At 34.6% G+C, this 14,616-nt stretch overlaps 1 protein-coding gene across 1 annotated transcript in view; it reads right to left on the bottom strand.

Moving 5' to 3' along the window:
• ARAP2 (ArfGAP with RhoGAP domain, ankyrin repeat and PH domain 2) overlaps nucleotides 1–14,616 on the bottom strand; it is a 130,051-nt gene that overhangs the window by 109,015 nt on the left and 6,420 nt on the right. Inside the window, exons 2-6 of the mRNA XM_009275152.1 lie at nucleotides 11,963–12,033; nucleotides 10,747–10,826; nucleotides 5,821–5,906; nucleotides 4,645–5,001; nucleotides 1,101–1,170 (exon numbers count right to left, since the gene is read on the bottom strand). Coding sequence (XP_009273427.1) covers nucleotides 1,101–1,170; nucleotides 4,645–5,001; nucleotides 5,821–5,906; nucleotides 10,747–10,826; nucleotides 11,963–12,033 — 664 coding nt within the window. The remainder of the gene's footprint in view (nucleotides 1–1,100; nucleotides 1,171–4,644; nucleotides 5,002–5,820; nucleotides 5,907–10,746; nucleotides 10,827–11,962; nucleotides 12,034–14,616) is intronic.

The following is a 14,616-nucleotide window of genomic DNA, read 5'->3' as shown; positions in this document are numbered from 1 at the left end:
CCCCAAAAAACTTTTTAAGTGCCCTCCCAAAAAAAAAAAAAAAAAAAAAAACACCAAACCACACACAAAAACCAAACCAAAACAAAAAAACACTAAAAAAAATCCCCCGTGCAGATACAAGATTTAAAATTCTGTATTAGTGTTTCTTTCCCTAATTATGCTACAGACAGTGTTAAGCAAATCCCAGTGCTGTATTTTTCAAGTCTTTCTTAATGACCAACCCTGCTTCTCTGCTCTGAAGCCCTGGGATGAATACCACAAAGGGGTAACATTTTTTGTCACTGCAATCCAAATGTTATTTTATTGTTCCCTTCATCTACACAATCATGTCTTCTACTGTGAGTGAAGCAAAGTAAAAAAGTCAAATAAGTCTTTTGTAAATCTCAATTTCACAGAGGGAATACACATTTTGTTGAAAACCATGATTTACAAATCCATTTTTGTAGCACGTATCAGAAGTGAACTACTTTAATCAAAGCAACTCATGAGTCTGCAAATGTTTAAGTAAGATTCAATCCTTAGGTACAGAAACAAAGAACAACCACTGACATCGCAGTATTATGCTGATTTTAAAGAGACCTATTCAAACATAGTCTAGTCCAATGATATGTGATTATTCCTAGAAGACAAGAAGGAAAGAGACATTTTTAATTAAAAAGAAAGCAAGTGTATGGGTTTTTTGGTTTTTAAAAGGTCTTCCAGGCCACACTTCATTTCTCTCTCAAAATCTCCAGCACGCTGGGTTCCATGACAAGACATACCACCATCAAAATAACACTGGATCTCTTAAATGTGTTTTGCATGATCCTGTTCTGTTTTGCAGAATGCAGCAGTGTCACTCCTCCAATAAAGTAAGAATTTCTGATTATATCTACCTGAAAAGGTCAGGAATACCAGCCCTTCTAGAAAACAAGAGGATGAACAATACATTAAGATCTCAAGGTCACCTTAAAATATTTAATGCCTCATCCTAGTACTCTGCAATTGAAAATGAATTTAAGATGAATATTAATTTGTAATTATTTCTGAATTGCTTCATGGTAATGTGTGTATTACACAGATGTATTTTGTCCCATACATGACCAAAAAATATCACTTACCTTTTCATTATTGTAGTAAGAAATGCTGTCTCCATCGAACTTAACCCAGCGCTTCTGAAACATACGTTTTCTGTGAATCAAAAATAATACACTTACAATCATAAACACAAGTAACACTGGCTTTTAAGAATGTCTCAAGCACAAATTATAGAACGGCTAAATCATGTTTAGCTTCCTGTCTTTGGGCCTAAACATTTTGAAAATTAAAATAAATCTTAGCCCTATCATATCTTTTCAAAAGGAGAATGCTATTCAAATATAATAAAAATATCTGCAAACAAGAAGTGCAGTATTACTGGACTTCTTTTATAAATCAGTGTCTTCATGGTTTTAATCAATTCGGTTTCCTTTCTCTCTATTTCCTGCCCACGTGCTCTATATCACACCTGAAATGACAGAGGAAAAAGAACTTTCAGAACTTTCAATTTTGCTTGAAACTAACAAGGATGAGAACTGGCTATTTTTACTGGGGGCAAAGGAATATTCTGAACACAGAGCATACCTTTAAGTGTTACAAGCTCTGTAAGATACTTTCTAAAAAGGGAGAGCTGAGAACCTAAAATGACCATCTCATTGCCATGTTTATGAGAAGGACATCTCTGTTTACAGAGCTCTTCAGTCATCAGCATCTCCTGAATACTCTCTTCCCTGGCCAATGAATAAATAGCGATCACTCAAGTACAGCATAAAATTTAATTTTCAATCTGCGTTATCAACTGGACATAATTAATGAGAAGCCCATTTGATTATTTCAGTTTGCTGTTAACTCATGCTCTATAAGGACCTCCTAAAAAATTATTTTTACGTGAACCTGAAGTAGTCCGTTATGCTCATTAAAAATGTTGACAGCCTATTAGTTATCATCTATAAAAGTTTCAATTCTAAATTCTATTAAACAAGTTAATTAAGCAAGAACAAGACCCCACTCTAACATCTCTTTTCCCAACGTTATTTCCTTTCTTGCTAAATGAGTGCTCTGCTTTAGGATTAGTAGACTGTGATAGTTTATCAAAACTTTAATCAAATAGCAGCTCTGGCTTAATTAATTTGTATTATATGACTACAATAAATCATCGTTTTTCATAACCTGGAAAGGCCAATGTAAAATCTATTTTCCATTAAAATGTCAATAAACTTCAAGATGATGCAGGGAAGAAAAAGTGAACCTAAGTACCACATACACTGTGAGTAAACTGAATGGCTTCACAATTTATAGTGAGTTAACTACAAACAGAAGCTGTACTTTAAATGCATGATTTGTAGCAATTTAAGAAAACAGTATATATTCATTCCCCTGAGGAGACACAAAGTGCCAGGTGTAAATGGGAGCTCTATAACAAGAAGAAAAGGGGGCGGGGGAGGAACAGAAAGAAACATTCTGTTGGCGGGGACTGAAAATATGACAGTGCTTTAAGGGATGAAAAACATCATTGGGCTTTTTTGCTTTGGTTGGTTTCTTTAAGTCTTCTGATATTTGAGAAATGGTATTGTAAGAAAGAGAACCAAAAAAATGTAGCATTCATTAAACCATGCTTAAGAAAAAGTCCTTGAAATTCAGCCAAGGAATATCACTGGCTCAAAACTAACGACCCTGCAACTGTTCTACTCAATCCTAACCAGTACTAATTTTGTGCTTAACTCATTATCTTTTTCAAATAATATATTCTCACACAGTACTTTATCTAAAGCCTTCACACTTTGTTCGCAACTCTATTCCTTCAAATAGCACAAGATGAGTCAACTGGAATCAAGAACTGTACTTTTTATCAGTCTATTAGCTAACTGCCAGAAGTGTTGGTTTTAAAAAAAAAAAAAAAAAATCCTGTAAGTGAAATAAAACATAAGTTAAAGCTAACTGCATCTTTCTGAGAAGTCAATACACTAACAATTCTGAAAAAGAGATGTGCAAATGCGTATTACACTGGGAAAAAGTCTTTTGACTCTATGTATAATTATTCTTTGATTCTTTAACAGAAGTAAACAATGACAATCCATAAATGTGAATGAAACTTTTTTAAACAATTTAAAAAAAAAAAAAAACTTGAGCAGATTGAAGTTCCGTAATGGTAGAATAGGTTTATTAAACCAGGTTTACTCCTTCTTGTTATTCAGCTTGAACAATGTATCACTGTATCAACACAAATAAAGCCAAAATCAAAGAAATTAAAGCTTGCTAAATCGGAACTCTTTAAAAAGGAACAACAAAAAAAAAAAAAAAATGGAAATTGCTATACAATAGAGCTCCTTCCAGTGGGCTCAAACCAGATTGTGTTTAACCAATCTAAAAGAAAAAAAAAAAAAAAAAAAAAAATGGAAATTGCTATACAATAGAGCTCCTTCCAGTGGGCTCAAACCAGATTGTGTTTTCAACCAATCTAATTCAACAACTTTGTCACTAAACTGAAAAAAAATTTAATTGCTGTACTAGTCAATGAGTAGTGATGATTATTATAGCCACAAATAATGAAAGAAAAGGCCAAACAGTTTAATATCACCTTTCAGTGTAGTTAAACGTACAGTCCTAAGAACAAAGAATGCAGAACTACTAAGGCTTGAGTAGAAGTACAGTAAAATAGATGTATTGCAGCACTAACAAGGACAACAGCTTTACTTTCTAGACGCTAAATACTAGTGAAGATCAGAAATAGACTTAAAAAGAAAAATTGTGCCACTTTCAATACAAAAAAGAATTCAGAAGAAAGTCATAAGAACAACTGGAGAACTGGAAACTACAATTTAAAATGAAGAATAGTCTATCAGTTTATTAAGGAAGAGGTTAGAAGAATTTCATCAGCGTTTGCAAGTATTTATGAAGGCAAGATCTGATAATACTCTTCAGTGTAAAACAATCTAAGAAGAGCTGGAATTTAAAGTAGGTTAAAATAAAACAATTAAAAAATACTTTAAAAAATTACAGAAATTAAACATGAGATTTTTTAATTTTTTTTACCTACAAATGAGGCAAAGAGTCTATTCTCTTTCTATTGTGTTCCTCTCTCCTCTTCATTATTTGAAATCTTAAAGCAAGACTTGGGCTCACATTCCTCCCACCAAACTTTAGGCACATCAATAAACTAAACTGGGAGACAATTTACCCTAGATGCATTTCTAAACTCAAAGCTCAACTTATACGCACAATTCTGAAACCAACAGGATCTCCAGTCACAGTAGTTATTAATTTATGCATGGCCAGATTGGTAAAGTAGTATTTCAGAATCACTCTGTGGCCCACAAAAAATCAGCAAAAATGTACAGATTGGAAATATTGCTACAAATTAATTCTGTATTTTTCTGCTACAGTTCATGAGTGGTGATCAACATTTTTAATAAAAATATTTTTCCTGAGTGCACCTCCTAAATAAACTTTAGAATAGGTAACATCATTAAAAACTAAGAATTCAGAAGAGCCCTATGCTCTTGCAACAAAAAGAGTTCCCTTTCCTTTCCCACCACAAATAGTAAGCAGTGACCAAATACAAACTTAACATCTCTCATGCAAACATACATCTTCACAATTATACAGTAATCACTGCAAATACCATACCCTTGAGGGGATAATTTTTCCAGCCATCCTGCTTTAACCTTCTTTACTGATGGTCCATAAAAACAAGCATACGGTGTTATTGAATCATTTCCAGTCGAAGTTTGGTCTCCATCAGATTGCCACAAATGCATTTGTTCACTGACCAAGCGATCTGATTCTCCACTTTGTATCTTACTACAAGATACTGAGTGTGTCTTGTCTTTATTTTTCTTCTTCTTTAAAGGCAAAGAACGTTGTTCCACAATAGAATACACAGATTCACTTTCAGATTCTTCTGGCGCTACTGATCTGTTTTCCTGAGACAGGGATTCATTTTTTGCAAATTCCTTTGTCTTCTCTTCCTGATTACTAAAGGAACTAGAAAGAAAAAGTGCATTTTACTCTTAATGTACTGCTACAATGCACAAATACATAAAATTATTAATTAGAACAAACATTGGTAAGACATTATAAATATGTTTAAAACTTGTTTTACCATTGCAATAACCACAGGCATGCTAAACACAATGTATCTTATAACTATGACCATAACGAATTCTACTTTCTCCATTCAACAGGACTCGTATGTAGCGAGGTAACACTTGCTGGTTCGTTTAGAAGCCTGAACAGAATTTAAAATTAATTCTCCTTCCTCAGAAAACTAGCTTCATTCATTTTAATACTTTGGAGGACTTGCAGCATCACCTCTCTCTTTGCTCTCCCACCTCAATAGAAGCCAAGTACAGACTGGAGACTTAAGGAGCACATTAGCTCCCATTTCGTCAAACCCCTGGCCACTGCCTCATGACAGGAGTACAGAATGGGTTTTAGTTTTGTGTTTGTTTAGTTTTTTTGTTTTGTTTTTTCTAATGAGGAGGTAGAATATGAGAGTACTCAGACATGGTTACCTAGGAGACATACAAGAATAAACTTGTGTCTTCCTTGTTCTGACTGAGGAAAAGAGGGACATCTTCCAAATCCACAAAAGATTCTGAAACCTGGGTTAGACAGTCTTAGGACAGCCACAGAGCCAAACTTTGCCTCCGATAGCATGGGGTAACGGTTCAAATAGGAGAAAAAAAAAATAAATAAATACAGTCATAGTTGTGCCTTCAGAAGTAAAGATCTACTTGTGATATCAGTAAATAACTCTTCCCTCTTTACATTTTGAATTTCTCTATAACTCTTATTTAGTACCATAGATTCTTGTACGAAGAATACTCTTCATTCATTCCTAGATCTGATTTATTTTCACAAGCCAGGAATTCATTTCCATGAAGTTCCTAGAAAAGAAATATATCATAACCAACATTTGTACTGAAGTAGTAAGTGATGTTTAAATTACTGTAGACATAAATCACACACAAACAACAGCCTAACTAGCAAAAGTATTCTTGCCCACATTTTCAAGTAATAGGCATTTGAAAGATCATGTTTTTAAAAGTATTTTAAGAAATGTTACTTTCATATTTCCATTTTAAATAATACTCAGATAAAACATCAGCATAGTCCAAAATACCTGATACAAACAAATTAGATAAATTTAGTGCATAGAAATAGCAGTGCTCTGCTTTTTCTTGAAGCACAACCCAGTATTATTTTTACCCTGAAATTTTCTAAGCTCAAGAGCCACATGTTGCATGCATGTTAAGTATACCACTTATGACTTGCCACTGCTAGCCTATCTTTCATACCAATACTTTTCTGAATTAAATGTACAGCTTTCACAGTACATTAAAGATAAAATAATGATAAATTCAAATTCCTACAGTGAGACTGAACTCAGCCATATCGAATATATCTCGCATTTTCTTGCCAAGCTCTTCTTCCTAAAAAGGCACATTTATTAATGTTTTTTTAAAAATCTTTACCACAAACTGCTTGCAGTGTACAAAATGTCAAGGTTAACACTGTTCAAGAACATTACATTTCACACTTCCTAAACTTGGCCTGACGATCATATTGCATTACTAAGCTTCCCAATACTCATCTTTCTTCCTTTAAAAAAAACAAACTAAAATGAACATCTTTGTGCTTTCCGATGGAAGTATTTTAATTTACTCATTTAAGCTTTGATGTGTATGCCACGAAGCTGAAGGGTAGCAGAAGAAAGTGGGTAAGCTTTCACAACGGTTGCCATTTGTTTCCTGAGCAGCGGTACCTCAACTTGTACTTGAGGGCTGTACCTTGGCAACATGAAAAGGCAAGCTTAAAAAAGCACATAGCCAAAAGCTGAGTGAGTGTACACTGCAGCAAAAATTGTGGAAATCACAGGCGGCTGCTGTGATAAGCCTGGGTGAACAGTCTGCCTTCCTCTGCCAGCCAGATCCATTATTAAAAAAAAAAAGGCAAAAACCAACAACCACCACCACCCACACACCACACTATTAACTATGTTGTAGCACCAAGGATTAGACCAAAAAAATTCAAAAACAAAACACCCATACACCTTGCAAACAAACTAAACAGAAAACTCAAAAGCAACCTGTCCACTGCTTATCAAATGCTTGGATTGAGTGGAATCTCATGAAAGGAGGGGAAATGGCTGTGTCCCACTTCTACATAATAGTCAAGAGGCTAACATCATCATTGCCCAGCAACCATCTTCAGAGTAAAAATGGTCAGCATCTTTTGTCTTCGTTTGCTTATCAGGATGCATCTGCAAACCATATCCACTGAATCTATGTGGTAGTACCTCTTCCTCCCTCTCATGAACCATTACGATAACAGTTTTATGTCCTGCTTGTGCCCACTTTGCAATCTTCAGCACTTGGGCAAGTGAATTCAGGGAGCCTAAGAACTTCCAAGCAATAATCAAGAATTGCATTTCTATTGCTAGTAGATTTTAAAATGTAGGAGTCCACAAATGAAGACAGGTTGTGGGGACAGGGAGTTCTATTTGCTCACAAGTACACATTTCACCGAAATTAAATCTCAAGCATTTCCAATGTGTTGTTTACAGAATTTCTCTGCGAGATGCTCAGACTCAAGACGAGACAAAACTCCCATCTCCCACCTCCTGCAAATCTCTAAGGTATTATACAAAGGTAGTGTAGCTGCAGCATTTTCTCCTGCAGACACCTTTATAGAGAGAAGTATTTCTTAAAAGATAAGTGTATATATATTAGACAGAAACTGTCTCTAAATATGTACTGTTCTTATGCATAGGAAGAACCTAACCTTAAGGAAGAAATATGGCTTCTGGATCCCAGACAGATGGAACTGCCTACTTGCAGCCCTGTATAAAAATCCTCTACTTCCAGTTTCCGATCAGGAAGTAATACAGAAGCTTTTTTTTTTTTAGGGGTTTGTTTGGTTTTTTTAGTTTTTTCTAACAGGTAGTCTTGATGATCACAACAGCAAGTCAGGAAACCTGAATGCTAAAACATGGACGGCATTAAAAGTATCAGAACTGAGGCTACATTAAACAAAGACTCAATGCCATTCAGGACAGGCATCTTCCTTAAGAGATACTGCCTTAGTCTCCTATTAAAGCTAATGTCACACAGTTCTCCCCGGGCTGATTCTTGAATCATAGTATGGCAATACAATTTTATAACAGGTCCATAAAGAGAAGTTCCTCCTTTTAAAATATTAAGGGTTCTTACTTTAAAGTGGTAAGGTTTGCAATCTGGCCAGCATTCCACACTATCACAATGCTTAGGAGCTCACATAGTTTACTGAACTCAACATACATGTTTAATTTAGACTGACAATCTACAGCAAGAAATAAAGCCAAGATTTCACTCAAGGCCTGAACTCATTAAAATGCAGTTTTTCTGTGAAGGAACTCTAATATACTTGACTATTCAGTTGGACACAACAATAAATCAGCTCTAAAACATTTAGATTTTTGTGTTATTTTTAAAGCACTATAAAAGTTCCTTCTTCAGGTTGCCCTTTAGAGGTTTCTGCTTCTAGCTGTCTTTCTTCCTAACCTAAGTCAAAGGCATATTTTCTTTATAACCTTAATTCCCTGTTCTCTCATGCTCACTTACCTCCAGTCTGTAGTGACTCATTACCTGTTTCTACAGACATTCCCTTTATAAAAGCCTATAGAAGCCTTTTCTTCTTTATACCAATGAAACAGGCTTATAAGCCCTTAGAAAAAACTTCAGTCAGTCCATATAACAATTTGCTACATTTTCTTGTATATAAACAAACTGTATTCTCATGTGAGGTTATCTTTTAAAATGAAGCAGCAGTTATAAGCCTTAAAATCTCAGATAACACTGTAAAGTAGCTAAACTTTATTTGTTCCTAGGATACTTCATACCCACTGAAAAAAATCTGTAAGTGAAATGGATCTTAGGACCTTTGTTTTATGGTTCTTCTTTATGACCTTTGCCTGCAATTAAATTTTAATGGAACCAAAATTAACTATGAAGTTTCCAACAGGCATGTGATAAATATACCTCAAAAAAATTATTCACTTACGTGAAAGTGATAACTAAAATCCAAATCTTCAGATCAGGGAAAGCATGTTATAATATACTGCATTAATCGTGACTCTACAACCAGCAGAAATAGCAACTATATTTCAAGTAGTTAATCCAGTTTAACAGCATGGTATTTTTGTATTTGATGCCTTTGTAAGATAACAAAGATAGCTGACAACCTTCCTGGGTATGCTTTTTTACAACCAACCATTTCAATGAAATATACAGAAGAATGCTAAGAAGTAACAAGAAGGCTAGGAAACTTTTTCTAGAAAACTTGCTTATGCTATTGAACTAATTACAAAGAAGTTAAACTTTGAATTTTTACAGACATTGGCATAGACAACAATAATTGGCACAGACAAGACATTGTACACAAGGAAAGAAAACGAAAGCTCAAAAGTCACTTTTGTGTGCAGATAACAAGAAGGAGAAACAAGACATGAATTTATGCATACCTCCTTAAAAAGTCAACAAAAGAAGAGCACAACATATTTCCAAAGAAAAGAAAGTACACACCAAAAACAGAGATAATTTTCATACTTCTAAAACCACTCCCATTAGAAGATGAAATTTGAACCATTTATTTTCACTGACCAATTCTTAACAAATTAAAACTGGGGAAAAAAAATCCTAGGCATCCGTTTTAGTAGCTTTGATTTTAGTCAACAGTTTACAATAGTTTAAAAAGTGAAACATTAGTGTGAAGACCAGGACAGGACAGAAACTAAGAATAATTTGCTGTTTTCTCTAACTCAGAGAAACTGCTTGAGATCAGCTGGGACAAGCATAAGCAATCACAGAATCAACAATTCCTGGTCTGCATCCTGCTAAGACCCAGCAGGAGCTGGGATTTGCGGCATTTGGTGGATGCCTCACTAAGCTAGTTTACCTCCCAGATCTGCACGATTCAGAAGTCTGTCCACATGCCATCTATGGCATTCACACCATCAATTACTGACCCCAATAAAAATGTTCACTTCAGAGAATCCTACAACAAAAGTGACTTTCCGGGTATACGGCAAGTTTAGGGGATGCGTGAAAAATACCCCAAGTCCTGAGAAGTTTCATATACAGGAGTTAAAAAAGGGTATGGCCAAAAGTGACCATTAGCTCATCTAAGCTAACATGTAAACTGCTTTCATAGGATATACCCAAGCCTGTGTAGACATGCCCAGTCTTGATCTGCAATTATCAGAAGAGAGAAAAGCCACTTTTACCTTTACTAGCCAATTCTAATGGTTATCCACCACTTAGCCTCACTTAGGCACAAAGTATTACAATATACCACTGTACCTAAGAAGGTAAAAGGAAGGCATCAAGGTAGTCTGCAACTGCCTGTAACTGACTGTTTTGCATGTGATACGGCAGCTCTGGGCATAAAAAAAAAAGAAAAAAAAAAAGTCAGTTATCTGTCCTATGTTGTTTAAAAAACAAAACCAAGAAAAACAACCAACCAACACTACAGCTTCCTATTACTACTGAACAAAGTGTATCTCCAGATTAAGAAAAGTCACTAGTCCATAAATATTTACACTACAAAACTTTTCCATGTACCTAAAAAGACAGAAAAGGTATTGGGAACTGAAAAAGCAGAGGAAAATAGAATTAAGGCCAATATAAAATACATAACATGAAGCTTAAAGTGAAGATAGACCATTTATATCCAGACTTCTCAACTTACTTTATCATCTTTAGGGTTGCCACAAATAAAGGTTTCCCCATATGGAGAGATGATGGGTGGCTTTTCTTCTGTGAAAGTTTCTTAAAGCAAAAAAATAAATAAATTCAGAGTCATACAGTGCAATACTCTACTAAAGTACTAATAAAATCAACAAGGGACACAGATTTTTCTGCTTGTAATTTCTCTGTCCTTCTCAGAAAAAATTTTGAAGAACAAGAAACAATTTCCCATTTCTAACTCAACTCCAGACACTTTTTTCCGTCTCAGACACTACCTAGTCAGACACTATTTACTATATAATTTGGACCTAACTTGCATACAGGCATTTTCGTCTTTCCTACCCTGCATCAAGTTAAAAAAAAACCCACCTTTTTGTTGCATACTCTTAGGAGCAATAGCTCCAAAGTGTCCTTTATTCTGACTTAAAAAAACGAAACAAAACAAAACCCCACACAAAAACTCATTTGTGCACAATCTTCATTTTGTGACCAAATATTTGCTTGAAATTAATATGCATGACTTCAAACAAGACATACCTCTAGAGTATAAAAGAACTTCTGTTTACTACTGACTGCACAAGACTTCTAAACTCTTCCAGTATTTAATACAATTAATTTCCTGTTATTTCCTGAAGCTATGAGCAGTAACTAACAAATTAAGCTGCATTAGTCAGGAATACGCTCCTTATATCTTTCAAGAAAAAGCTAACTCTGCTTAAAAAATCTGGATCTAATCTTAGAAACTCAAACTACTGTAGTCTAAAAAAGTATATTAAAATAAATTAGGTTTAAAGACTGGATTTTCTAATTTTCATTTTATTAGCTCATAAACAAAAACTAAGTAAGAATGCAGCAGTGGTTAAATGCTCTGTTATTACACACATCACTTTTTCCAGACCTTCCAGATGCCCAATATTTCTTAAAATAAGCAAGTCTATACTCATTTTAGACAACTTCTGGTCTGAGGTTTCTTTTTCTTCAATATTCAAGATGTAAATATCAGTGTGCTTAACTCACTGTTTTGTGAAATTTGCCTCCCAGTGCAAGTGATATTTACAAGATCCACATTTCTTCTTTTCTGAAGGGAACTTGAAAGACCTTCCAGATGCCCAATATTTCTTAAAATAAGCAAGTCTATACTCATTTTAGACAACTTCTGGTCTGAGGTTTCTTTTTCTTCAATATTCAAGATGTAAATATCAGTGTGCTTAACTCACTGTTTTGTGAAATTTGCCTCCCAGTGCAAGTGATATTTACAAGATCCACATTTCTTCTTTTCTGAAGGGAACTTGAACAAAACAAAGCACAATATGAAAACATTAAGTGAAATTTCCCAGAAATGGAACAAAAATATCTTATGCAGTTAAACTATTAAAATTATATACAAATATAGAAATAGTCAATTTTAAGTCTTGGGAAAACTTCTGATTTAATTTAAAAGTCACCCAACTGTGTTTTCCTCCCTTTATGACACTGAATACTTCTCTGACCCTAGCACATACCTTGAGATTGGTTTTGTTTGTTTTGAACTGACCATGTGATACATTTAGATTTCTGGGAAGCATGGAGATCTCTCGCTCTTCACCCTCCCTTCTCCTTCCTGCTGATTACCAATGACTATATTTAAAGAAGGATATACTATGAAAGTCTAATTTAACATTAAGCTCAAAGGGAGCCTGGGCATGGAAATCCAGTAAAAACATGTTCTCAACCACTGAAAAAAATTGCTGTAAAGTTTTGATTTCCTAAGATGAATTTTTTCTCAGCAAGTTTTCAATCTGAGACATAAACGACATTGCATTGCAACTGCCTGTGACTACCACTGCACATTTTGTAGATAGGTAAGAATGTATCCCCATACACAACAGAAAAATTATTTTATTATTGATGTTGTGCTGGCCACTAAGTATTTCAGCAATTTCATGTATAGTGGCACTCATCACGCTGCTAAAGATCACATTTTTTAAATTATTATTATTATTATTATTGAGATTTAAGGCTGAGACAGCAGCTTTAGAATAACAACACAGGAACAAATATGCCTGCATTAGCACCTTTCTAACCCATCTTCACTACTCTAGCAACCTGTATTAGAGCTGTTTTCAGCCAAGCTCTGGTTTCCACTGTTAACATGAATAATTAGTAATTTTTCCTCTTAATTTCATTTTCTCTGCTTGAAATAACAGTGATACAGATCCTCGTGCATCCTTACAGAATATTCATTGACTGATAAATGCCATACAAGATCCTTGAAGTTTTTCTAACAGTTTGCAGGTCCTCCATCCTTCAAAGCCAAAGATAAGTATGTTTTACTAAAAATACCAATATTCCTAATTTTTGTTTCCCCACTTGACATATTGAGAAATTTTATACATTTAAGATTAGCTATATTCAAAACTTTAGAAATACTGTCCCATGAAGTCCAAATTTAATTACTCCATATTACAGGCTGATTTTTCTCTGACAGAAGGCATACGTTTATGAACTACTATTTCATATAATTTTTAATCCATCCTTAAATCTGCCCCAAACAAATTATTAGATTAAAATCAAGACAGAAGCCACGCCTTATAAAGTTACTTGACATTTCAAATGTTATCCAGGTTATATCAATTAAGTTCCTCAAAGGTATCTTCTAAAATCCTGGATTTAGAAAAAACAGGGTGAGTTTGGCCAGTGAAGGTGGATCATGGCCTAGCTCCCACACATAACTGTTTACTCTCCTGAGTTACAATTACAAAAAAACCACAGCAAATATGTTAAAAGTCTCTGTTTCTTCATACATTTTACTAAAATTGATGTGCTTACATCTTTTGAAGCTACATTAGCAAACTAACTTCATGCATTTGTAGTAACGTAATTTTAAAGAACCTGGTATGCTTACAAAAAAAAAAACCAAAACAAACCTAACTTTTTCAACACAGAACAGATTCTTTTGTTGTTAGGTTGGGGGGTTTTAGGTGTATTAATAGCATTAAAATAAATTAGAGATACAGATAAGCAGCTTTGACTCAAAGAGCTTTTAAAATGATGGTTTTCTTCCTTATGTAAAACAGTGAGTCATTGGCTTAGTTTCAGGGTGGATGGATTTAAAAGTGGGTAATGGCAATAGCAACAAGTGAAGATAAATTCACCAGGAAATTAAAAATAACAAATCAGCTTACAAAGACCTGCAATTTTTTAATTCATGTATTTTTCAGGACTTGTGTATTCTTTTTTGATTATGTACCTACATGTACGTATGCACAGCAAGAAAACCTGCTAATAAGCAATCATAGTCTTTTTTTCCAGCAATCAAAAGTAAAACCTTTTTGTCATTTTTGGAAAATAAAGTTCTAACTTACATCAAGTAAAAACTATCTCAAGATATAAAATAAAACAAACAAGTTTACTCTGAATATCTGCTTCAAAGATTATGTGTAACAAACAACAAACAGTACAAGCTATAAAATCACAGAATCATAGAACAGTTTGGGTTGGAAGGGACCTCTAAAGGTCATCTAGTCCAACCCCCCTGCCGTGCACAGGGACATCCTCAACTAGATCAGGTTGCTCAGAGCCCCGTCCAACCTGACCTTGAATATTTCCAGGGATGGGGCATCCACCACCTCCCTGGGCAAGCTGTGCCAGTGTTTCACCACCCTCAGCATAAAAAATTTCTTCTTCATATCTACCCCCCTTCAGTTTAAAGCCATTCCCCCTTGTCCTGTCGCAACAGGCCCTGCTAAAAAGTTTGCCGCCATCTTGATAATTTGTCAATGCTCAATAGAATAGAATAGTTAGATAGTTATTGTACAAATTGAATACTTGGATTAAAAGACAGGAAAATACTGAAGACTTCTTTGGGGTCAAATAAGATTGAAAAAAAAAA

The sequence above is a fragment of the Aptenodytes forsteri genome, unplaced genomic scaffold (assembly GCF_000699145.1).
Source record: "Aptenodytes forsteri isolate BGI_AS27 unplaced genomic scaffold, ASM69914v1 Scaffold305, whole genome shotgun sequence".
NCBI lineage: Eukaryota > Metazoa > Chordata > Aves > Sphenisciformes > Spheniscidae > Aptenodytes > Aptenodytes forsteri.
This window is presented reverse-complemented; position numbering and strand designations above follow the sequence as displayed.